At 49.4% G+C, this 23088-nt stretch overlaps 13 protein-coding genes across 13 annotated transcripts; 5 read left to right on the forward strand and 8 right to left on the reverse strand.

Annotated features, from left to right (window-relative positions):
- Positions 1–978: 978 nt before the first annotated feature.
- Positions 979–4384, forward strand: N7529_007531 (uncharacterized protein; the record flags this gene model as incomplete). The annotated part of the gene is made up of 7 exons (XM_057243058.1): positions 979–1296; positions 1331–1403; positions 1452–2211; positions 2280–2457; positions 2506–2533; positions 3010–3076; positions 3130–4384. 7 exons carry the CDS (start codon positions 979–981, stop codon positions 4382–4384), a joined length of 2679 nt encoding a protein of 892 aa, XP_057094596.1.
- Positions 4385–4725: 341 nt separating this feature from the next.
- On the reverse strand, positions 4726–5692 carry N7529_007532 (nascent polypeptide-associated complex subunit family protein; the record flags this gene model as incomplete). The annotated part of the gene is made up of 4 exons (XM_057243059.1): positions 4726–4961; positions 5120–5306; positions 5348–5412; positions 5638–5692. The coding sequence occupies 4 exons, from the start codon at positions 5690–5692 to the stop codon at positions 4726–4728; spliced, it is 543 nt and encodes a 180-aa protein (XP_057094597.1).
- Positions 5693–6247: 555 nt separating this feature from the next.
- Positions 6248–6914, forward strand: N7529_007533 (uncharacterized protein; the record flags this gene model as incomplete). Its single annotated transcript, XM_057243060.1, has 3 exons — positions 6248–6323; positions 6400–6629; positions 6759–6914. The coding sequence occupies 3 exons, from the start codon at positions 6248–6250 to the stop codon at positions 6912–6914; spliced, it is 462 nt and encodes a 153-aa protein (XP_057094598.1).
- Positions 6915–7350: 436 nt separating this feature from the next.
- On the reverse strand, positions 7351–8457 carry N7529_007534 (putative short-chain dehydrogenase/reductase family protein; the record flags this gene model as incomplete). Its single annotated transcript, XM_057243061.1, has 2 exons — positions 7351–8216; positions 8274–8457. The coding sequence occupies 2 exons, from the start codon at positions 8455–8457 to the stop codon at positions 7351–7353; spliced, it is 1050 nt and encodes a 349-aa protein (XP_057094599.1).
- Positions 8458–9446: 989 nt separating this feature from the next.
- Positions 9447–10188, forward strand: N7529_007535 (uncharacterized protein; the record flags this gene model as incomplete). The annotated part of the gene is made up of 3 exons (XM_057243062.1): positions 9447–9488; positions 9538–9637; positions 9689–10188. 3 exons carry the CDS (start codon positions 9447–9449, stop codon positions 10186–10188), a joined length of 642 nt encoding a protein of 213 aa, XP_057094600.1.
- A 203-nt stretch (positions 10189–10391) lies between these two features.
- On the reverse strand, positions 10392–11386 carry N7529_007536 (palmitoyl-(protein) hydrolase; the record flags this gene model as incomplete). The annotated part of the gene is made up of 6 exons (XM_057243063.1): positions 10392–10491; positions 10551–10939; positions 10987–11040; positions 11089–11179; positions 11242–11253; positions 11307–11386. The coding sequence occupies 6 exons, from the start codon at positions 11384–11386 to the stop codon at positions 10392–10394; spliced, it is 726 nt and encodes a 241-aa protein (XP_057094601.1).
- Positions 11387–11585: 199 nt separating this feature from the next.
- N7529_007537 (uncharacterized protein) lies at positions 11586–13043 on the reverse strand (the record flags this gene model as incomplete). The annotated part of the gene is made up of 2 exons (XM_057243064.1): positions 11586–12943; positions 13013–13043. 2 exons carry the CDS (start codon positions 13041–13043, stop codon positions 11586–11588), a joined length of 1389 nt encoding a protein of 462 aa, XP_057094602.1.
- An 893-nt stretch (positions 13044–13936) lies between these two features.
- On the reverse strand, positions 13937–14511 carry N7529_007538 (uncharacterized protein; the record flags this gene model as incomplete). Its single annotated transcript, XM_057243065.1, has 2 exons — positions 13937–14151; positions 14175–14511. The coding sequence occupies 2 exons, from the start codon at positions 14509–14511 to the stop codon at positions 13937–13939; spliced, it is 552 nt and encodes a 183-aa protein (XP_057094603.1).
- A 327-nt stretch (positions 14512–14838) lies between these two features.
- Positions 14839–15568, reverse strand: N7529_007539 (putative GPI anchored protein; the record flags this gene model as incomplete). Its single annotated transcript, XM_057243066.1, has 2 exons — positions 14839–15102; positions 15152–15568. 2 exons carry the CDS (start codon positions 15566–15568, stop codon positions 14839–14841), a joined length of 681 nt encoding a protein of 226 aa, XP_057094604.1.
- Positions 15569–16220: 652 nt separating this feature from the next.
- N7529_007540 (copper transporter family protein) lies at positions 16221–16843 on the reverse strand (the record flags this gene model as incomplete). The annotated part of the gene is made up of 2 exons (XM_057243067.1): positions 16221–16335; positions 16386–16843. 2 exons carry the CDS (start codon positions 16841–16843, stop codon positions 16221–16223), a joined length of 573 nt encoding a protein of 190 aa, XP_057094605.1.
- A 260-nt stretch (positions 16844–17103) lies between these two features.
- Positions 17104–19219, forward strand: N7529_007541 (ferric reductase family protein; the record flags this gene model as incomplete). Its single annotated transcript, XM_057243068.1, has 2 exons — positions 17104–17264; positions 17317–19219. 2 exons carry the CDS (start codon positions 17104–17106, stop codon positions 19217–19219), a joined length of 2064 nt encoding a protein of 687 aa, XP_057094606.1.
- A 455-nt stretch (positions 19220–19674) lies between these two features.
- On the forward strand, positions 19675–20448 carry N7529_007542 (uncharacterized protein; the record flags this gene model as incomplete). The annotated part of the gene is made up of 3 exons (XM_057243069.1): positions 19675–19880; positions 19924–20293; positions 20362–20448. 3 exons carry the CDS (start codon positions 19675–19677, stop codon positions 20446–20448), a joined length of 663 nt encoding a protein of 220 aa, XP_057094607.1.
- A 376-nt stretch (positions 20449–20824) lies between these two features.
- Positions 20825–22860, reverse strand: N7529_007543 (putative serine/threonine protein kinase; the record flags this gene model as incomplete). The annotated part of the gene is made up of 2 exons (XM_057243070.1): positions 20825–20915; positions 20963–22860. The coding sequence occupies 2 exons, from the start codon at positions 22858–22860 to the stop codon at positions 20825–20827; spliced, it is 1989 nt and encodes a 662-aa protein (XP_057094608.1).
- Between the last annotated feature and the right edge of the window lie 228 nt (positions 22861–23088).

The raw sequence follows: 23088 nt of genomic DNA on the forward strand, positions 1-23088 counted from the left end.
ATGGGTCCCTAGCAATGCAGGAATGTGTTATATATCTTGTATAGTGTCTGAAAAGTATGGAAACAGACAATATCGAAATTCTTCCAAAGTTGAGGTATTATAGAATTCCGAGCCGCTATAAAACTGATGGTTCAAGAGAACCTCAGAAGAATGTTGAAAATGACCGAGCGAAAAACATGTAAATAGAGAGACTGAAGTGCCAGAAGAGCATAGTCAACTACCTGAATCTGACATGTGGTAATTGCCACACTTTCCAGATGGATGTAGTTGTTTTGGTCCAGTCCACATTTTACCATTCAAAATTACTTGGAAAGAGTCTTCCCTTGCCTGAACTGAGACATGCAGCAACTGCTGAAGATAAGAATTTGACCGAACAACCATCAAAGTTATACTTTTCCAACTATTTGTGGGCTTCATGTGTAGATCGAAAGCTCGGCAAAATTCTCCAGAATGGATCCGCCATGATGGTTACGTAGTACAGTGCATTGCATAGGCACCATCCTCAATGTGACAAGGTGAACGGGTCATGCTGCGTGGAGCTACAGAAAGCAATGCAAGGGTCTAAACGAGACCGAGATTTGAGCCGGAAGCAAGTAAGCAATTTGCCATAGGTCATATGCGCTTAGGTAGTATATGCGAAAGCGCCCGGCGTTCGAGAAGAAAAAGCTGATGGCCGTAAACAAGCGGCATGTAAGCGGTGTAAGCGAACAACACCCCATTGATATTATCGTCTCGGAATGAACGTTGAAAAACTATATTCATCAAAAGGCCAATGCTGTGTAGAAAACATGTGCTCAAAAGGCCTCCCTTCATTATTATAATTTGGCAACAGTAGATGTAGATATCGTGAGGAAATTTGGCGTTAGGGTCCAAAACAATCATGATTGACAAGGAATCTCCCGTTCGCGGGCGGCTTCTCACCTCTGCTCTGATCACCCAATTTGGAGAAAGTGTTTTAATTCTGTGACAGGTCTAAGAATGCCTTTCTTTCGCGGTCCGTTGAGAACAATAGTGTTTTTTTACACGGTTGTGCTGAATATACTCTTTTATCGTGAATATATATCTACGCTAACGCGTGAAAGTCTTGTACCGAAACCTCATTCTCAGGTTCATCATACTGGAGGTTTGAAAACTTGTCCCAACCCACTTCAGTCCAAAGCCCAAAGCCAAAACAACGCCGCAAATGAATGGAGTGTTTTGCATCACCTTGGAGGGAATGGCCCATGGTTTGAGTACACTGAAGGAGCGGTATTAAATCTGACAACAGAAAAATGCTCAGTCAGTCAAGTGCATTTGGTAGGACTTGCATAGACCATTGACTTTTAGAAAGAGCCTTCGGTTAACTGTCATCAGCTATCACGGCATGGCGAAAGATACCCGACACCTGCTGTTGGCAACCGCAAGTCACCCCTACAACAATTCGCGCCCAAGCTAACAATAGGAAATTACAGGTCATCTCAAACTTCTGAAGCGGGTAGAAGAGACAGGTCTGACTCTCAATGGCTCACTCTCATTTCTCAACCAGTGGTCCTATTTCAGCAACAACACCAAAAGCGACTTTGGACAGTTGACCAACACAGGCCCCTACGCTGGAACACTGGGTGCATTCACAACCGGTGTCAGATTCAGGACACGGTATGGCCATCTAATCCGCGACAACACTAAGACCCGACTGTGGGCAAGTGACTCGAACCGGGTGATTGAGACAGCTCGCTATTTCGCATCAGGTTTTTTCGGCCTATCATGGGAGAGCCGAGAGCATGCACAACTTCAGATCATCCCCGAGGAGTTTGATAGAGGCGCGGACACTCTGACTCCGGGTGATACATGCCTCAATTATCTCCAAGATACCATCCGTGGCCACGACAATGGCATAGAGATGCTTGCTCGGTTCCAAAATACATATATTCCTGCCATCGCAGAACGATTGCTCAACGAGGGGAATTCTGGACTGAAAATGCTATCCAACGTGGAGGTGTACAGTATGCAGGAGATGTGTGGGTTCGAGATCATGGTGCGAGGATCGAGTCCGTGGTGCGAAGTATTTACTGAGCAAGATTGGGACAACTTCGAATATGCCCGCGACATATTCCTCTATTATCGCGCTGGACCGGGTAATCCATACGCTGGTGCAATGGGATGGTTATGGCTGAATGCGACGGCCGGATTGCTGCATAATGGACCGGTAGCTGGAAATGTGTTCTTGAGCTTGTAAGTGAAGCCACAATACTCAACCTGCCACAAATCAAAGAGAACAAGCAGTGCTAATTCTAACCCAGTGTACATGATGGTGATATTGGACCGTTCCTTACAGCACTGGGGATATTTACCGGCGACAAGGCCCTTCCAACTACCCATCTAGTAGCAGACCGTGCCTGGCGCAGTTCTTCTATTCTGCCCATGGGTGCCCGGGTCACACTTGAACGATTGTCTTGCTCAGAATATATTGAGCCATTTGTTCGAACCAGAATCAATGACGGGATCATATCACTTCCTTTCTGCAAGTCAGGTCCTGGGGGCTCTTGTCCTCTCGGTCAGTTTGTGGAGCATGTCCGCCAACGAAGGGAGGAAGTAGGAGATTTTGCAACAAAATGCGGTTTGGAAGAAGATGCTGGACACATAACATTCTTACATCAAAATTAGTCAAGGCATTGCATGAATGTATCCGAGTTGCATATAGTGATCGCCATTGTGTGGATCGAGCACAAAGAAAATGTAGAATGTATATCCAAACCGAACCCTCCTTAAACCGTCAATTGAATCACACAAAATGATTAGACAAAATTGACAAATAAGACAAGCAGACAAAATCAAAAACAATTGATCTACTTGATTTTTTGTAGAAGCTCACGTGACCGTAGTCCGGCGAACCAATGTTTATCAAAAGTTCCCAAAACTTTTGCTCCGGTACTTGTTTGACCTGCAAGCTTTCATCTCGCTCTCTATTTTTCATCACTCCCCTTTCTTTACCATCTCCTGTCTTGGTACTTGCAATGGAATACCACGCAGTCCCACCAGAGGAGCGCGCCAGAGATGAAAAGGGCAACCTTCTCCCTTGGGGATATGTTTACAAAGAGTACGCCAATAGCTCCTGCAGCTCCTCTATAGCTATGACTGACTCGCTTCCAGTGAATCTCGCAATCCCCGACGACCAGCAGAAGAATCAGGACCCTTCGGAAAAAGAAGAAATGCTCGATACGATAATGCCCGCTCACGAACACGAACTGGAACACCTGCAAAGCGAGAGAACCCCAATGTCGCCGAATTCGGACGGTTATTCTCACAACAGCAACAGGATGAAGAGAAGACACATGGCTTGCCAAAGTCAGCATCATCATCCAGCCTCGATAATCCACGCAAGCAGAAGGAGCTCGTCGCGACCGAGTGCATACTGTACGGATACAAAAGCAAGGACAACGAGTGGAAAGTCATCGATAAATATGAGCGCATCTCTCAAGGCATGATTTGCGAAGATTACCCTCGCACCGACCCGAACGCATCAAGCCATTACACCCAGCTACTGAGCGGCGGCGACGTCGTGATTCGCAACCTGTCAGCTGATGCGAACCGCAAGTCAAAGCGCTACGCTGGTGGTTACCACTGGATTAAGGTCACCTACGACTCGACCCAGTCTGCAGATCGCGCATGTTTCTACTCGCCACAGGAAGTCGACGGCCACCTGGTCTACTGTGAACTGTACAATGGCCACGGCCCGGCCGAGGACGCCCCCATCCCTGCAAACTCGGCCGCAAGCAGGCGACACAGCAAAGCCGCGCGCACTCTGACTACCTCCCACTCAACCGCATTCCTGTCCAACCCGAGCAAGGACCAGGAGCGCATGACCCTACCCCGGTCCTTCGCTATGAACAACCTCTCCAGCGTCCCCGACCTCCCGGAGGACGAAGGCCACTCCAACGACTCCTCGACAATCGCCGAAACAGAAGAGACAATCACATCCACTGTAACCTCATCCACCGCAATGTTCGCCACCGCATCTGCCCAATCCTCCTTCCAGCAGGGTGCGTCCTCCTCGACCTGGACAACAGGCGCATCCGGCACAGACCGAGGCGCCGTCCAGCAGCGCCGCCCGGCCCACGAAGCGCCCGTCCCCGACAGTGAATTCATGACGCACATCCCAACGGTACGCCGCACAAAACTCCGCCCACTAGCCGAGGCGCTCCCCCCGCAGCCAACGATGACCGAGCGCATCCTGCGTTCGATCCCCATTCTCAGTTGGTTCACGGGCGACATTGTAGGCGAGGGACCTGTCTTTTGCGAAGACGGCTCCTTCGACTGGGACAAGTCAAGCATGTATTGGAAGTTCTGGTACTCGTTCGACGTTGTCCTACACACGGACATGTGTGGCTTGAAGGAGGATAACTGAACAGACTGCAAGAATGTCACAAATGAATTTATTATTTCTACCGCGCACGCACCACCACCACAGTCCCCATCTACGGGCTTGCGGGCGTTGTCTCAAAGCCAGATCCAAAGGTCAAACCAATCAATCAATGTACGATAGCCGCAAATTGCGGACATAATGAAGTTGTCCCTAGGACCTAGACGCAACAGCTCCCCTCAAAGAAACCAAGCCGTAATTCCATAGGAAATTCAAGCTTAACTTGCAGGCAACCTCTCATATATTGATATCCAGACAGGAACCAATCAACAGAAAAACTCTCGAGCTGAAATTTCATTGGTCATAGACGAATTTTAAGGTAATATTTATTCCTTGGTCTCGAAGTTCTCGCCCTCAACGAGGTCGGGGATATCATCCTCATCGTCATCCTTCTTATCACCCTGCTGCTTCTGCATGTTCTGGTAGCTCTCAGCGAGCTTGCGCAGGGAAGCAAGGCTGTCGGGGCCGAGCTGGTTGAGGATGTTGGGAACGAGCTCGGTGAGCTCCTTCTCCTCGCCGTTACCGTAAAGGGCGAAGGTGTTGGAGGGGACGGCGCCGTGGACTGTGTGAGGCGGTCAGTGTACGTGTTGCGTTTGAAATTGATTCGGGCACGGAATCGACTCGAATCGAACTCGAGATCGAGAACGAGCTCGAGTTGAACATCGACTTGGTCGCGGCCGTATCACACAATTGAAAATGAAAAGTTGCAGGTTCACTTACCACGGGGGTTGGCGAAGTGGATGACGTTGCCATCCTCCTTGAACATGTTGACCTCCTCGATGCCCTGGACGGGCTGAACGTTCAGCTTCTTAAGGGCAGCCTGGAGCTTCTTGTCGTCGGCACCGGAGTTGCGGACAACCTTCTTGACCTTACGGCGGGGAGTACCCTTGCCACTGGAGGAAGTTAGCTTGAGCACGGGAGAGGCAAAAGATCAAATGCCCGAAACACAATTCCACCCGAATCACACGGCGGTCGCATCGCGCGGAGAACGCGATCATCAATGTGCGATGCATCTGGGGTGATTGGCGGGAATCGATTCGGGGCGGGTTGAAAATTCAACAGGAATTGTTGGATACGTACCCTGGGGAAAAGTAGAGTTAGTCAGGTTCATAGCGGAAAGGGAAGGAAAGGAATATTGAGTGTCGAGATGATATCGCACGAAGCTATCCAGGTGCAAACTGGAATAGTATGCATGCTGTATCATCTCTCCAGCTCGAATGTTCGATAAAAAGACATACCAATGCGGGCATTGGCCGACATGGCCTGGAGCTTAGCCAACTTTGCCTGATCCATGATGAAAGTCGGGAGGGGTCCTGGTGGGATTAGCCGGGGATTCGGAGTTTTGAAAATCGGGAAGAATTCCAAAAAAGAAGTCGAGATAGAAATTCCTTGACGGGGGACGGGTCGCGTACCGTTAAAATGTGGTTTTCGGGGGGGAGATGGTGGGAGGGAAGATCGTGAAGTGGGAATGATGATGCATCAAAGGTTTTGTGTGGGGTTCAAAATCGGTTCGCTAATACGACGACTTTGATTTTGTCTACGTTATTTGACTACTTTTGTATGTTTATGATGTTTATATTTGATTCTTTCTATTGATTATCTCCTTAAATTGATCTTGATGATTTTGCATTGAACTCGTCGATTTGTGGGATATTGTGATGCTCGGCTAAACCCTAATCGGGCCGGGATTGTTTTCTACTATGACACTGCAGAGTAGTAGTGGTAGTTTAGAAGGATTCTACACTCTACGTTCTACATTCGTATAAATCCGAGCATATAGCAAAGCCCAATATTATTCTATTCACTCTCAATCTTCTTCTCCCAATTACTAAAATACTTCCTCCAAGGATGCCTCTCCTGAAACCCCAACATAGCCTTGATCTTCGCATTGGAGAACGGCGCCTCAAACTCCTCCACCTCCCTAGTAAAAGGGATTTCCGGAAATTGCCTCTCCAAGAATTCCCGCGTAGGAGTTAGATTCGTGATATGATCATTGGTAGCATTGAAAACCTGGAATCCAAGCCCATCCGTCCTCACCGCAGCCTCACACATACCGCCCAAATCCAGCCATGCACCTTCCACAGCCCCGGCTCATGTACATAACTGTAAAGATCTCGCCATCGTACTCATCAGGCTCGATGACCCTTCTAATACGCAGACTGTAGATGTCAGCCCCGAAGCGGGCCGCGAAGCCGCGCGCAATGCGCTCGCTGCACAGCTTCGCGATCGCGTACGTGTCCGTCGGGTTGACATCTAGGTCTTCGTGGATGGGAAACGAGGAGAAGTCCACGTCGCCCTGTGCGAAGGACACGCCGTAGACGGTCACGCTGGAGGCGAGGATGATCTTGCGGATGTAAAGCTTGCAGGCTGCCTCGATGATGTTGTACGTGCCCTGCGTGTTGGAGCGGAAGGTCTCGTTGTCGGGCACGAGCACGTTGCGCGCATAGCCGGCGAGGTGGACTACGGCGTCTGGGCGCGGCGGGAGGCCTTCCAGGAAGGGCTCGCGGAGGGCTAATTGGCCCGAGAGAGCGTTGAAGACTTGGCCGCTGTCGGCGAGGACGGTCTTCAGCGTGTGCACTTCTGGGTGCTCCATGGGCATTACGTCGAGGTTTAGCACTGAGTGGCCGGCGTGGAGGAGCTGCTGGATGGCGAATTGGCCTGCTTTGCCGCAGCCGCCGGTTACAACGATGCTGCCCATTGTGGTTGGGATGAATGTTCTAGGCTGGAGACGGGGGGATTAATAGACTAGGGGTTTGCTATCGGGGTTTGTGAGGGTTAGGACGATATGACCGAGGGTGGAATCATCATGATGCCATTTGCCTCCGTATCGGGGTGATGGACGAGGGAGAATGGGAACACGGATATGGGTGTGGATTGCAAAAGCGAATGGTGAGTTCTTTCATTCAGTCATATTAAACATCTTTATCATACATGCGAGTCGTGTGTATCAGCTAGCTGTATTCAGCGACCTGGCCTTCCGTCCAATCCCAGAGCTTGCGAGCGAGCTCCGAGTTCTGAACGAAAGCAGTTCCACCGCTGCGGTATCCAACGGGAGTGTAGTAAGCTCCGTTCTCAAGCTGATCTTTCGGCGAGCCAGCCGCCCAGAGGGAGTTTAGTGCTCCACTGGTGACGGTCCGGAAGAAGATAGACCCAGTGGCAGTGAGGGAATATCTCATCGCCAAGCTGAGATCCTTAGTATGCCCGTAGAGCCCGCTGTCAACAGCACCGGGATGCACAGCAACAGACGTGATATCCGGATATCGACGGGCGAGCTCAGCGGCAAACAGAATATTAGCGGACTTCGAAGCGCCGTAGCGCGTCCAAGTACTAGCAGCCAATAAGGCAGGAGTAGAAATCATTTCCTCGAAAGTCGAGGGACCAACAGCGTGAGCCACCGACGCAACAGTCACGACGCGAACATCGGGTTCCTCCTCCTTAGCGCGCTGGATATCAGCGGTCTTCAGTAAGGTAGGCAGAAGCAACTTCGTGAGCAGGAAGTGGCCGATATGGTTTGTTCCAAGCTGGACTTCGAATCCTTCCTCGGTCTTTGTAGGCGGGTTACCCATTGTCCCCGCATTGAGGATTAGGATATCTAGCCGATCGCTGTCGGCTCGGAACTTTGTTGCGGCGGCATGGATGGATTTGAAGGAGGACAGATCGAGAGGAAGGTAGCGGATATCAACAGGTGAGGGAAGCTGGCGTTGTAGCGAGTCAATTGATTCACGGGCTTTGCTCTCGGTGCGGGCGGCCATGTAGATGCGCGAGGGGTGGTGCTTGGCGAGCTGGAGGATGGTTTCCTTGCCGATGCCGGCATTGCCTGGATGGCGTCAGTTAGAGCAAAGAGGAAAAAGGCGCTGGGGAGGGCGGTGCATACCTCCTGTCACGAGGACGACCTTGTCCTTCAGGCTGCGGATGTCGCGCTCTGGTTGGAAGGAAGCGCCGAGGATGCCGAAGGTGGTTTCGTTCAGGGTCGGGCCGAAGCTTGATAGTGCCTCGCGGGGATGGCGCAAGCTGTAGGTTGCGAAACCACAGACGGCTGCGATGTCTCGAAAATCCATGATGGAGAATGGGTGGGATAGGTGAAGTAGGGTCGCATCCGGGGGTCAGGTAATTACGTGCCTATGCCCAGGTGGTGAGGGGGAGTGAGGAGGCAACCTAGGTGGTTGCCGAGGAAGACCATTATGTTCCTCGTTTTGGACATGTGTGAAAAGTGAAATTCAATGAAGATGCTGGAGATACATGCATGTACGAAGGAGGAATATAAGATCTTGACATTTCCATTTGGTCTGCAGAGAAGCCTAGAATGTTCTTAAAGCGACACCCTAGAAGTTCAAAAACATATATAGCTCAATATGGAGGTGTGTTGACAAAACGGTGGGAGAGTATCAAATCGGAACAACTCTTCTTAATGTCTACGGTGAGCGGTCGGCTGCAGGGTAGTGTTCATCGCCTAGCACAATTTTCGCAAGTTGTTCAAACAACCCAGCCCGGCTGGCGCGTTGAAATTCTATCTGAGAACACTATAACTAATAATACCTTGATCTTTTTCTAGCTTTACTCACAATATCTTAACCCTGAAATCGAAACATGAATAACGTTATTTAGCTTTGATAGCTAGTATAGAATATGTATAAGAATCGTGGCTATGGACTACGACACGGTATAACTGTAGTAAATAGAACAACAAATAACTCGCTATGGTACTATGCAATTAGTCCAAGTGTTAGTAGTGTTCTCCTCCCTCAAGCCTATACCCACTTCAACCCTGGAGATCTGACGCTGACTCTGCCAAGCTACTGTATGCCCCTCCTGCAGAAACTAGTACATTGATTGATCCCCTGCTTTGTATTTATTTTCCGATCGCCTGTGAAAGCTGATCCCCCTCTTAGGCTACTTGTCCCTGTGTAACTTGTTCTCCTTTCTTTCGCATCAGTGACACAACGGGTCCATTTTGAGCTGTCACACATTCACATCTCAGTCCCTGGACTAGCTATACTTGTCCACATTTCCATACGAAATTACAGAAAAGATATATAAAAGTTCCAAAATGCGCTTCCTTTGTCTCCACGGCGCCGGCACAAACGGCGAGGTATGTACTCAGTCATACCCCCAAAAAGACAAACCACTAACGAAAGTAGATCCTCGAGATCCAAACCGGAGGGCTCCGCCATAGCCTCGAAAAGAACGGGCACACATTTCAATTCATGAACGGCAAACTAGGCGCCAAAGTCGAAGAGGGTACGTAGCCAGCAACTCACTAATCTCCACACGCAAAGCTAACCCCACCAGAACTCGAAGGCGTCGTAGACGGCCCCTTCTACAACCACTACGCCCGGGGGGATTCACCAGGCTCGGGCGTAGCCGAAGCCTTTGAGCACACGAAGGCCATAATCGCAACAGAGGGCCCGTTCGACGGCGTGCTTGGATTCTCGCAGGGTGCAGCACTGGCCGCATCACTAATAATCAACCATAACAAGACGCGCCCGGCAGACCCGCCGCTGTTCCGGGTTGCGGTGTTCATCTGTGGTGCCCGGCCGTGGGAGGCGAATGGGACGCAGCATGTTGTGCGTTCGGGGGAGGAGCGTCCGATTGGGATCGTGACGGCGAATATTGTCGGTAAGCAGGATCCACTGTATCCTGAGAGTATGGAGTTGTATGAGCTCTGTGAGCCTTCTAAGGCGTCGTTCTATGATCATGGGTCTAAGCATATGGTGCCGTTTGATTTGAAGAATACAGGGGAGATGGTGCGGGTTATTGAGGAGGCTATTGGGAAGGCAGTTAAAGGGTAGGATTTGTAAGGAGTGGTCGATAGTATGTATATTGGTATCTTTCAAATGCATCTATGGGGTTCAGCGGACTCAAATGGTCAATCCGACTTCTGTGTGGACTTTTCTCTGTGGTATTTCGACCAGGCGATTGAAGCCAGCAGCACCACGAGCCCCAAAATCAAGACGTATCCCCATTGCCCTGTGTTTTCGTCTTCATGACCAAGTCATAGACCGGCGGAGGGGGAGGGGTTTGCCGCGAGAGACTTCTCGATAAACTTCTCGAGATCATCAATCTCCTCGGGATCAGCCGAGTGGCCAAGATCACTGCAAACATCAGCAAACCATCAAATCAAAACCACCAAATCAAGAGCCAAAAAACATACTCGTAACTGTTGAACGTCACATCTTCCAACCCAGTTTCCTTCAGCAATTTCGCGGTCTTCTCTCCATAAGCGAACCTCACAACGTCATCATCCTTACCATGTCCAAGGAAGAAAGGCGTGTTCTTATTAGCCCACTCCTCAGGCAAGTAGTTCTTGATGCGATCACTCAAAAGCAAATAACACGACAAGCCAAACACACCACCCAGTTTCTCAGAACTAGTCAAACCAGTGAACACTGACATGGCACCGCCCTGCGAGAATCCACCAAGGATAATGCGCGAAGCCTTAATCCCCTTGTCCATTTCTTCCTTGATGAGTTTGTTGAAGTATTCGCGAGAGCGGAGGATACCGGGCTCGTCCTGCGAGCGGACAGATTCTTCGAAATCGAGCTATACATGTATTAGTTTGCTTCTGGGTTGTGCGGGGGGTGTCTCACGTCGCGGCCGAGTTTGGCGATATCGTACCAACCAGGCATGCTCATGCCGAAGTTCTGATGCTGTTAGTAGTTGCCCTCAGTCCGGATATGGGACGCGCATACAACTGTGATTGGAATTGAGGGCGCGTTGGGGAAGATGAAGGCGACTTCTTCGAACTTGCCGCGGCGGCGCCAACTCTGGGCGAGAGTCAACCTGTTCGGAGGCGTTCAAAGTGAGTTCAAACATTTTTCATTTGGTCGTTGAGCGGTGCGTACCATCCTTGTCCACTGGGTTTCAAATATTGTCAGTCGGGGTAATCAGCTTCGGGCATTTGTCTTACCTGTCTCCCAGCCCGTGGGCCATGATGACAGTGGCGGTGTGCTTCTTAAGCGCTGGAACGACAAAGGGAGCGCGAGCCATTTTGAATATCGTTTTTATGCAACGAGATTCAATGCAGAAAGAGGAGGGAAATGATCTCGATCTGTTGATTTCCCCTCGATTCTGCCGCCGAGGTTATCTCCAGCTCACCGCCTGTTTGAAAATGATCGAGTCTTCGAAGATCAAAGACAAACTTCTATTACTAATTAGACATTATCTAGTACAATCTATGGTAAAAGGTTCATTGAAGTCTACCAAGAGAATAAAGCTCCTGCTTGGCCGACTCAATGACCTCGTTAATGAGGCTCGGCTCAACAACCCCTTCCTGCCACGACACCGACAAAACCAAACACCCATCACCACCCGTGATGGCAGAGACCTCAATAGCATTGCCCATCACACTGGCAGACTGCGAAAACACCATCCCTTTAATAGAAGGCTTCTCAGGATCCGCTGGCGAATCCACAAAGCCAACATTAGAAACCTCAAAACTGCCCTCGCGCTCCTTACCAATCTTAGACAAACACAATTCCTCCTGATAATTATCAACAAACTGCAAAAGATTGACACTGGCGTCTTTCCCCTTCATCTCCAGAACAGACTGGATAGTCTTCCTAGACCGTCTCGCTTCGTCCCACGGGAATGCAGCAGCGTACAGATCGTCTCGCGAGTATGACTCCTCAAACCCCTGTACCCAGACACCCATCGACTCATCATTAATGACAGCAGGCAGCCAGCGACGACAAGAAAGTGCGCCTGTGCACGCTAACTGGGTAAAAGAAGCAGGGATGTGAGCGAAGATTGCGCGGGCAATGACAGTCTGCAATAAAGCCGTTATAGTCGTACTCTGCGCATGGCAGAGATGTCTTAACGCGCGAAGTAGAGTTCTGGAAAAGGGAACCAGTCGGACGCGAGTTTGGGATGGAGTGAGGACCTTAGAGCCGGTCCAGAGACCTGCTGGACGGCGGGAGTAGATCTTCGCCTGGAAGAGTTTCTTCGCGAGATAGAAGAAGGAGAGAGACATTGGCGAGACGAGCTCGATGTTTGGTAGAAGCGGGATCAGTGGTGTTAGGATGATGGACTTGGTCTTCTCTGAGTTCCTTGTTAGGCCTAGGCCGCGGAGGAAGGTCTGGTGGAAGGCTTTTCCGGAAGATCCATCGCCGATGGCGTGGTGGTAGACAAAGACCACGGTGAACTGGCATTCATATTCTGTGTCTAGCAGAACGCAGAGTCTCCATGAAGCATCAGGGGTTTTGAAAGGCTTGTTGTGCTCTGTTGCTAGGAGAGCTTGCAGGTCCAGATCTGGGGCAGGCTCGCCATTGGCTTCTGTTGCTAGCAGGCCTGGTTTTCGATCTTGAAAAGAGACGATTCTGTCGAGATCGAGTTGTGGGAGACGTACGAAGTACGGCTCTTGTGTGTGGTCGTCTGCTACGATGGCGGATAGCGCCGGATGCTCGGCAATTGCGGTCTCAGTAGCTTGATACACGTAATCTTTGATGGGGAGGACGCATGTATCTGGTAGACGATATGTTGCTGCTACAGCAACGTTCAGATAGAATCCTACTTGGTGGCGGGATGTTGAATATTGTTCCAATCGGCCTGGGTCATTTTAGTATATAGGTGACTTTGGGAAAATGTTCCCGGCTGTTTACATGGGGATGTACGCACCGACGGAACGCAGTGTCTCGTACTGATTCATGATTGACAATGTTTCAGGCACTGCATATGTCTTTTGTGTGTTGGATTTTCATAAAAATGCAATGACTCTAGACTAGTGTTTGTTGTTTCGGTTGCCTAATAATCTACCCGCACACGTGACGCTGTTTTGACATAGTAGGTCGTTGTGTTCAAGTGATTTGTTGAATTTTTCGAATAATGAATGCTAATGAACCATCTAGATGAGAACCTCAATAGGCCGTCAATTTTAAATAGTTGGGCAAACAGCAAGATGGACTATACCGAGAGCAAACACAGCCGATTTTCGAAGAACAATCTTTATACAATTGCTCAATGGAAGACACCATTGGAACCGCAGTTTCTTCGCATCACTCATTTGCACCCATCCCAGTCACAGAGAAACAAGACAGCTGTCACCTGTTCTTCCTTTCTCGGGTTACTCGACACTTATCAAACTCAGGAAGAGCCCACTTCACCATTCACTCAGACTCGAGTTCCATATCAAACAAGCTAGCGACCATATATCCGATAGGAAGATAAGGGATTTTTTGTGGCTCGAATCAAGTCTCCGGCGGACCTTGATGAGTGGAGTGTGAGAGTCGTATCCTTGTTGCTTTATGGGAGAGCAGGATCTTGGCTTCTGCAAGTATAAACTCGTTGCTTGCTTTCCCAGCCATATTGTTAGCACCAAATGTGACGGGATACATGGCTGGAGGGGCTTCTCATCAAAGTGTCTTATCGCTGCGAGCTGTGGCTCTCCGTACTTTTGGCAAAGTTCGTCAATGGTTAATTGGTTCAAGTCGTAGGGTGGTTGCAGTAGAGCATTGCCAAGGTGGAGGTCGCCATCAGCAAGCTCTTGAGAGTGAACTTACTCGACTGCGATTGTTGGTTGTGCTGCCAAAACCCGGGCAACATTCAATAGAAGAGACCACTGTAAGATCCATCATTCGACTCGGATAGGCTCACCCTAGCCGGGGCAGTGATATAGCAGGCGTGTGTGCCTTTTGGACCGATGATATTGAAATTATCTGTTATTGAAGGAGCCATTGGCCTTCCTAGGCTCATGGTATGAGTTTGTTGAGGTATATTGAGTTCAGAGAGCACATTGGGTTCGGGTGGATTGGATTTCGCTGTACAAACTTTGATGCTACACATTTGTTGACTTGTTGATCTTGAGCCAGCCAAATAGTTGAATATGCGCCGTGACCGAACTTGTGGACTACCCAATAGCGGTCGTGAAGTTGATCGCCAATCGTTATGGGGGCTTCAACGTTGTAGGTTTCCAATCTCTCTGCTTCTTCGATGGGCTCATAAAGATGATAGATCGGAGCATTACTTGACTTTTGATGTTGGAGCTTTGGCGTATAGCAAATGCCACAGATTTGATTTTGTTTATGCACATGTTGGCGAGCTTTGCCCGATGAATGATAAAATTGAAAGAATGAAGGTGAGCGAAAGGATATAAGGAGTAATAAGGTCGGTTTTCTCATCATTGAATCTGCTTAACACTGCATTCCGTTGAGGGATTAGATTATTTGAAGTGATTTTCGCAGACTGCTCCAGGCCGCACGGCGCGTAACTTATACTGGAAGAAAGTGGGATATGCGTGAGACGCAGAGAGAACCCACTCCCAAGTCGGGGATATGTGTTGAGATTAAAGATACTAGGTAGCAGACAGTAGTAATAGAATTGAAAAGAGATTGCATTGTCGTGGGTAAAGTAAGAAATCATCTGTTACAGCATGTCATGCATCCGCTGAACTCCGAGCCCCGAAAAAAACGTGAAAATTTTGAGATTTTGAAATTCAAGCCGTGGCTTTACAGCACAGCAAGACCACCGACGACCGCAGCTCCAATCACACCCCAAGCGGCAGTTTGCATGGGCATGGCAGCGCCCTTGGAAGTCGAAGTAGTGGAATTAGTGGAAGAAGAACCGCTTTGGGCCGAACCCTGAGCAGTCGACTCGTTGGCATTGCGCTTGGCGGAATCGCCAGAGAAAAGAGTACCGACGACGTTGGTGTTGTTGCTGCACGCAGAGGGGACCGAGTAGGTGACAGAAGAGGAGAATTGGACATCGGCACACTGTGTAAATTAGCATGGAGAAATATTCTGACGCAGTAGCCAAACATACAGCGTAAAGACCTCCGCTTGGGTCACCATTAGTTTGGACTTGAAGTGTCGCATTCAGTCCATCAGTGAGGTTACGGCCGATTAGCTTCTCGTTGATAGCGACATGGGGTAGACAAAAGGCGCCGAGGCCGGTGACTCCAAAAGTGGGCTCGAGGACAATATTGTAATTGTCACCTGGGTCGCTGCCAAGAGAGAGGAGAACCTCAACAGCTGTTTGGGCATGGTGCATTTCAATGGCAACGGGGAATGAACCTCCGGACAGCGGAAGCTTGGTGCGGTTTGAGGACTGGCTCATACCACCGCAAGGGAAGTTGGGCATAGTGTCTTCATCGAAACCGCGGGATGTAGGCCAATTCAGCTTAAAGTGGGCTGCAGCGTAGGGCACGATGGCCGCGAGGGCCAGAATAGAGAACTTCATAGTGCTATGAGGGTTGATGAATAATTAAAGAGGAAAGGAAGGCAGCTGGGCAGGAATACGAGGACTTTAAATGTAAACCTTCTCTCTATATATGATCATATTCTATTATACTGAGGGAGTTTGCGGGACCCTGACCAAGACAGTATCCACTTGTGGTTTGGAGCCAGAGCTCGGTTATCAAGACCCTTTTATTATTTCATTCGCGGAATAGTTTATGATATTTTTACGAGTTTCTGCCTTTTCAATACTGTGACTATCCAAATAACCACTGAACTGTCGCAGACACTTATTCTCGGAGTTTCGACCCGTATCTATAAAATTACATATAGGCAATTATTTATGTGGCCATTTGTCCGGATGGTGCATAGCGCACCATGGACAATGGCATGTACTTTCCTTTTTGTAGCACGGATCGTACTTGCCGTAAAGTAGATTAAAGCATTACACTAGCGTGGAAAGTGGATGCTACCCGAGAGACTAGTCCATAAACGGCTAAGAAATGTGCTCAATTGCCCGCAGGGCTTCATCTTGTGACTGTATGCAGCGGAGGTTTGGAGGGGTAAAATGAATATTTATAGAGGGTAAAACAAAGAGAAATTGCAGTGGTAGTCCCCAACGCCGAAAATGCATAAAGAGAAACAAACCAAACAACTCAATGACCGTGCTCATTTGTTTGAATAAAGCGCCCGACCGCCAATTCCCCGAGAAATGCGCCTCCAAGTACAGAACAGAAATAGCCGACATTCATAGTCATAACAGCCAGCATACTAGACAGGAAATTAGCATAAGCCAAGAGAATTAGGGAATTGGAACGTACAGAAGATATGATACGCCAGCAATAAGTAGAAAGAGAAACGCTCGTGGCAAGTCAACACTGAAGCGCCACGGAATTGGCCCACGAGAGATACTCTGAACAACTTTGACCGACTCCTCCACGCCCTGCGCGGTAACGAGAGAAGCGAATTTCGCATCTGGGTCGGTATCGATGGTGCCCGCTTCGGTCGTTTTGCCCGCGACAGCGACATATCGTCGATTGAGATGTTTTGCAAGCCAATGTCGCTCCATAGTAGCCTTGAAAGCAATGAGGCAGCGATCAATGATAGCCAGGATAATCAGAAAGATGCAGGTTCCGGCAAAACTGCCAGACGATGAAGGCGTCCAAGCATTGGAGAAAAGTGGCGTGTTGTGTGTGTTTGTAAAGACCATGCTCATGCTCATTGAGCTACCAGAGCTAGAGCTAGAGCTAGAGCTCATATCCATGCCGTCCATGTCCATGATTTTTGATTGTTGGAGGAGAGTTGAAAGCGAAGGGAGAGAAAACATCAGGTCACTCAAATGTGACGGATTAGGAAAACGCCTCAGGTCCACATGGCGGACCCACTTTGAGCACATTCCCACGGATCCACCCGATACATGAGCACAATATTGGTAATCTGCTCTGCTATTGGCGAGTATCGAGGTATCAATCTGTATTGTTTCTTCGGGGCCGTATCTTCTGTCTTCAACACCCGATGAAATCTTGAACATCACTCACGATGTCCATGCAAATGGGGGACATGCCTGCGGGCTCAATGTCCATGGGTGAAGGAATTCCCAGTCTATTTACCCTGCAGAAGATGTACTGGGCTGTTGTGGGAAGCGCCATCGGAGCAGCAACTCTTGTCAATATCCTAGATCGTGCCCTCGCAAGACACCGGTATGTCCAATAGCATAGCATGTTTATCACGGTCTGGACTAACCTTGATTAGCCTTCGAGATTCATCACTCACTCCCGCCAAACCAAAATCGCTGTTCTTCAGCACATACGCCACACTCACAGCAACAGCTCGCGAAATCAGCTATGCAACCCCACAACCCCTCAGACTCGGCGGTCTCACAATCCACTTCCCACCCCTAGGCCCTGTCCTCGTCATGCTAGCGAACCTGATTGTAGTCATGGTTCTATGTTTCTACAAACTAGACTCACTAGATCCATGGCAGTGGGAGAACGTCGGCTACCGAACTGGCTTCATTGCCATTTGCCAATTACCATTGATCTTCCTGCTGGCAGGTAGACAAAACATTATCGGGTTCGTGGCTGGAATGAGCTATGCTAGCTTGAACTGGTACCATCGCTGGGTCGCGCGCATCTTGTGGCTGACCGCTACCATCCACATGGGCTTCTGGTTCCGTAACTGGGGTCGCTGGAACTATATCACTTACCAGTTGTATAATGATCCATTGACGAAACGTGGATTTGCAGCTTGGGTCATTCTGACTTTCATCGTGCTTACTTCTTTTGCGCCGATGCGTCGTCTAAGTTATGAGTTCTTCGTCATTCAGCATCTGGTGACATTTGTTGGGTTCATTGTTGCTGTTTGGATGCATGCGCAGGATGAAGTTAAGATCTGGGTCTGGATTCCTATTGGTCTTGTTGTTTTCGACAGGGTCGCCCGCTATACTTGGGGTGCTTATGCGAACTTGGCTATCTTTCACCGAAAGAGCAAGAAGGTCTCGCTGTGGACACACTCGGCTGTTTTCACTCCACTGCCTGGGAATATCACTCGCGTGACTATCGAAAACCCGGGAGTGAGATGGCAACCCGGTCAGCATGTTTTCCTGACTTGCCACTCGATCGTGCCCTTGCAGTGTCACCCATTTACTATTGCGTCTCTTCCGGCCGACAACAAGATGGAATTTTTCATCCGTGCCGAGAATGGTGGTACCCGTCGGTTCTTCCGATATGCATCGAAGATGAACAACTTGCTGGGGAATGGCGAGACATCTCAGTCTGGTCGGGCTGTATTTATCGAAGGCCCATACGGAAGCATGCGACCCTTGCGTCAATTTGACAGTGTAATTCTGCTTGCAGGTGGTATGGGCGCAACATTTACAATGCCTCTTTTACGCGACGTCGTTTCCGCCTGGAAGATGGAGTGTACCAGAGAACAGACATCTACACGCACTGCTCGCTTGGCAGCAACAAAGAGACTGCGTTTTGTCTGGGTGATCAAATCCCGCTCGCAGCTGACTTTGTTCGAGTCCCAGCTCCAGTCTCTCCTGGCGGATGTGGAAGAGTGTCGACGCACGCAGCCAAACTTCCAAAAAGAAATCGAAGTGAGCATCTACCTCACCTGTGATGAGAAGTTGGATCCGCCAACTGTTGCCTCCGAAACACAGTCACCAGAACAGCCCTTGACCCTCCCGGAAATATCCAACAAATATGAGATACAAAAGACAGAGAACGAAACCATCTCAATCAACTCCGTCTCCGACTCTACAACACCAGCACCCACACTATCAGGAAAAGGCTGCCTCCCAGGCGGAGGCTGCTGCTGCACCACCCAAATTGAAGACGAAGACAAAATAACCAGCAGATGTACATGCTCCGGCCCAGCTGCCCAATCAGACTTTTCTGATGTGAAGGTAACCGGATTCGATTTGAAGACAACAACTGATCAGAATATCCTTTCCGGTCGTCCTATGCCACGAACTATCATCCGCAAAGTCCTCGAGAAGGCCGAGGGAGAAAGTGCCGTTGTTGTGTGCGGACCTCGTGGTCTGGCAGATGATGTTCGTCGCAGCGTAGTGTCCCTTAGTGATGAGCGGGCTGTGCATAAAGGCACTGGCGCACAGGGTATTTATCTGCATGTTGAGAACTTTGGATTGTGAGGAGGATATACCCTGGCGTTATGGTTAAGTGATATATGCATTAGATGCGCAGAGATGACTGTAATGAAAAGAGTCTCTTGTTCTGTTACTCTATTTGATACAATACAATGTATCTATTGATAACCCCAATGGTCCTCGTGTTATGTCCAAAGATCAATCGCTGATCATGTGGTAGACTAATGGCGTATTATGCATCGCTTTCCGTTCGTTCCTTAAACCATAGAAACATGAAGACGTTCTCAACTTCCCAATCTACAAAAGTGAATTTTTCAACAAAAGGATCGAATTACAGCGCTTGACGTGTTGTGGGGTCGAATCAAAGGATTTGATCTGGTGATATGAGACAGAAAACTTCGAGCCGCTTCAACGGTTTCCCGCTATCAAAAGTCTCGAGTAGACCATACCATACTTCAATCCAGTAGGAATTGACTAGAAACCACCTGATACCAGAGCCGATGTTCATTGATTCGAAGTGTAGAGATACCCGTAGACCAAAACTGTTGACTCATTACCGATACGAGCCGACCCGGGGAGCACATGACATCATCCAGGAACTCCAAGTTAGAGCTCCAATTCTTCCTGACTTCACCTCACCCGTCAATCCAACCCCCCGTCCAACAAACCACCCTCTACCCAACCACCAAGATGTTCCGCTTCGTACGTCCTCAATCCCAAAATCCAATGCAATCCCCCTAACACAGCAGCAAACAGAGCAAAACCCTCGACCCAATCACCCTCTTCCACTCACCCGCCCTCAAAGCCTCAACACGAACCCTCAACATCCTCAAGCAAGCCTCTGCCACAGCCGGCGAAACCGCAACAGAAGACCAAGCCAGCGACCACTCCCAGCACGCGAAGCAGCAGCGCGGCGAGTTCGAGCTCGAGGTGACCACCGGCCCGCCGACGGCCGATCAGCTGCGCAGTATCCTGGATTACATTTCGCCTGTTAGCGGTGTCGGCGGACAGGGCGACAAGGTCACGTATGCAGTTTCGGAGCTTGTGAAGGGCGCACGGGATGCGGAGGATGCGCTGAAGAAGTTTAAGGAGGATAATGAGAATTTTGTTCGTCCTGTGGTAGGTTTTTTTTTGAATTGGGAATTAGTTATTGGCTTTGAGAGTTTTTTGCTAACTGATCGCTGTAGACTGTTGACTGGGTTAACGGTCGGGCTGTTATTGGTGATCATGAGTCTGAGATTCTGCGCATGGTCCGCCAGCTTCCTGACAATTAGATACGAGATGGGAGGTCCAATTGAGTGAGATAGATGGCCGATGGCTATCTTTGTTACATACATGTAGTTTACTTGAGCATGATTGAAAAATTCATACATGATTGATATTCCATACAAAAACTAACCAATTACTGCCACATGACAATTCTGCAGGAACCTGATCTAAGCTCGTATCATACAGCAAAGAGTCCACCGAATAAGGTAATTTCGAACGTATCTCGTTGAGTAAAAGTTGAAGTTAAAAGTCGACACGAAAAGAAGAGAAGAAGAATGCGCCATTAAACTCATACTGGGACAGGCACAAGGAAACCAAGATCCAGCTCGGAGTCACGCACCAGCGGACAGAAGTAAACGGGAAAACAAAACTGGCGAGAAATTAGAACATCGTTCCAAATGTGCCGTCCGTGGCGATAGGCTTCCGGGGAGAGCTGCTGCGCCCATTGCTATCAACTGCAGGTTTGCGGTGCCTAGCAACGTCAGTGAGAACAATCAACCAAGACCGAAGATAACATACCGGAAAGTAAACCCAACAAACAACCCCTTGCTCATCTTGTCATCCCGATCAGCCATATCCTCCAACGCGCGCTGCTTATCATGAACCTCCTTGTACTTGGCCATATCCGCCTCGTTGCTGAAATCATCAAAGTACCCAGCATCAGTCTCAGAATCGAGCTCCGGAACGAAGGGAGCGCGCTGCTCGCGCAGATTCGCAAAGTCCACCTCAGCAAAGTAATCATGCGCATGGATCTCCTTAATATTCTTGAACCGCGTATCCTTCCCAGCAACCAACTTTGTAATAAGATCCCAAGTCCGCCGCGAAAGGAAATAATTCGGATCTTCGTACACAGGCTTCCGAAGAACCTTCTGCCAGCGCTTCAAGTTCTGCCACGTCTCTTCGACTGTCGCTCCCGCGAAAGGCGGATATCCAGCCAACGCTTCAAACAGCATACATCCCAGACTCCAGTAATCAACCGTGAAATCATATTGGTCACCCTTGAGAACCTCAGGGGCCATGTAATCAGGCGATCCGACAATGGACTTCGCGTAGTTGACTTCGCGCTGGCGAAGCGATTGATACCCCTGTCTGCGCTCGGCCATAGTGCGCTGCTCCATGGGCCGACCAAACGGCACAGGCGTATTTCCGACCTCTTCAAGCTTGACGCGCATAGACTCGATCTTGCCAGGACTGAGCATACCAGCCGCCAGACCGAAATCAGTCAACTTGACATGCCCCGTTGAATCAATGAGGAAATTCTCCGGCTTCAGATCACGGTGAATATAACCCAGGATATGGAGCGCGTCGATACAGCTGAACATCTCAGCGATATAAAAGCGCGCATGGCGATTATGCAGAACGCCCGTATTATTCAACAAAGTGCGGAAATCACCACCTGGCACGTACTCCATAGCAAGATAGATCTGGGAATCATCCTGGAACGCGTAGAGCAATTTAACGAGCCATTCGCTTTTCGCCGCAGTGAGAATGTCGCGCTCGGTGAGGATATGGCGGATTTCATCAAGTTTGAAAAGTAACTTCTTGCTCATGACCTTCAAAGCGCACACTTCCCGGGTATCTTTCTTCTGCGCGAGATAGACCTGTCCATAACCGCCCTGGCCAACTTGAGTCAGAATCTGGAAGTCGCCTTGTCGGAGGCGAGTGCGGCGCTTGCGGAGATGTGCGCGCTCGCGCCCGAGGTATTTGAGGAGGGCGGGTTCATGTTCTTCGTTTGGGGTGGCGGGGGGATCGGGGTAGGCAGCTTTGAATTGGGTGTGGCGGGTTTGGCGGTTGTGGACATAGCTGAGGAGGTCGAAGTAGTGGTCGAGGAAGTCTGAACTGTTAGATTGGGTGGAGGGGTTGGGAACTGGGGGTTGCTTACAGAGTTGCGTTACGTTGACGAGCCGCTTGACCTTTGGTTGTGCGAGTTTTTCGATTTCCTCTGGTGTTAGGCCGCGCATTTGTACCTGGCGCTTTGTCGTGTCATCGCGCTGCTGATAGGGTTCCTGACGCGATAAGGCTGCGGCGGTCGGGGTGGAGCCCAAGTCCTTGGTTAGGCGCGTTGGGTTGGGAGGCGTGTTCTCCTTGTTTGATCGGCGCGTTGGGCTCGGAGGGGTCTGGTGGATGACACTTTCGTTGAAATCATCCTTACCGGCAGAGAACATGGGATGATTGTAGTGATTATAGGTTGATTTGGAGGGGGATGTCGGTGTCAGTTTCATTGCCTTGTCGAAGACATTGGGTAAATCTAGTGCACCGGGCGGGAGTCGTGATTTGCTGGGACTACCCTGAGGGGTCTGTGGCGGACTTGTGAAGGCATCTGGAGTACCTGGACGATCGAATTGACCACGAGTATGTAACAATGGAGGTGGATTTGGGAGTCGCAGCCCATGACGGTCCTCTTGAACGATAGCCATGATAGTTGTAGAGGGGTTTGTCTTGGGGTGAACTAAGAAACGCACTAGAGGAGTTAAGCTGCCTGACGAAGAAACAAAGCCAAAGTGGCAAGACAAAGAATTCGGGAGAAAAAGAGAATTAAGGAAACAATGATCTTGTAAATGATGAACAAGTCAAAATGATTTATGTTTATTATTTCAAAAAAGGCGATCACTCTCCACCTCGATCGATTTGATCTTGATTCTCAA

This window comes from Penicillium soppii (assembly GCF_028829465.1).
Source record: "Penicillium soppii strain IBT 18220 chromosome Unknown utg000006l, whole genome shotgun sequence".
NCBI classification, from domain to species: Eukaryota; Fungi; Ascomycota; class Eurotiomycetes; order Eurotiales; family Aspergillaceae; genus Penicillium; species Penicillium soppii.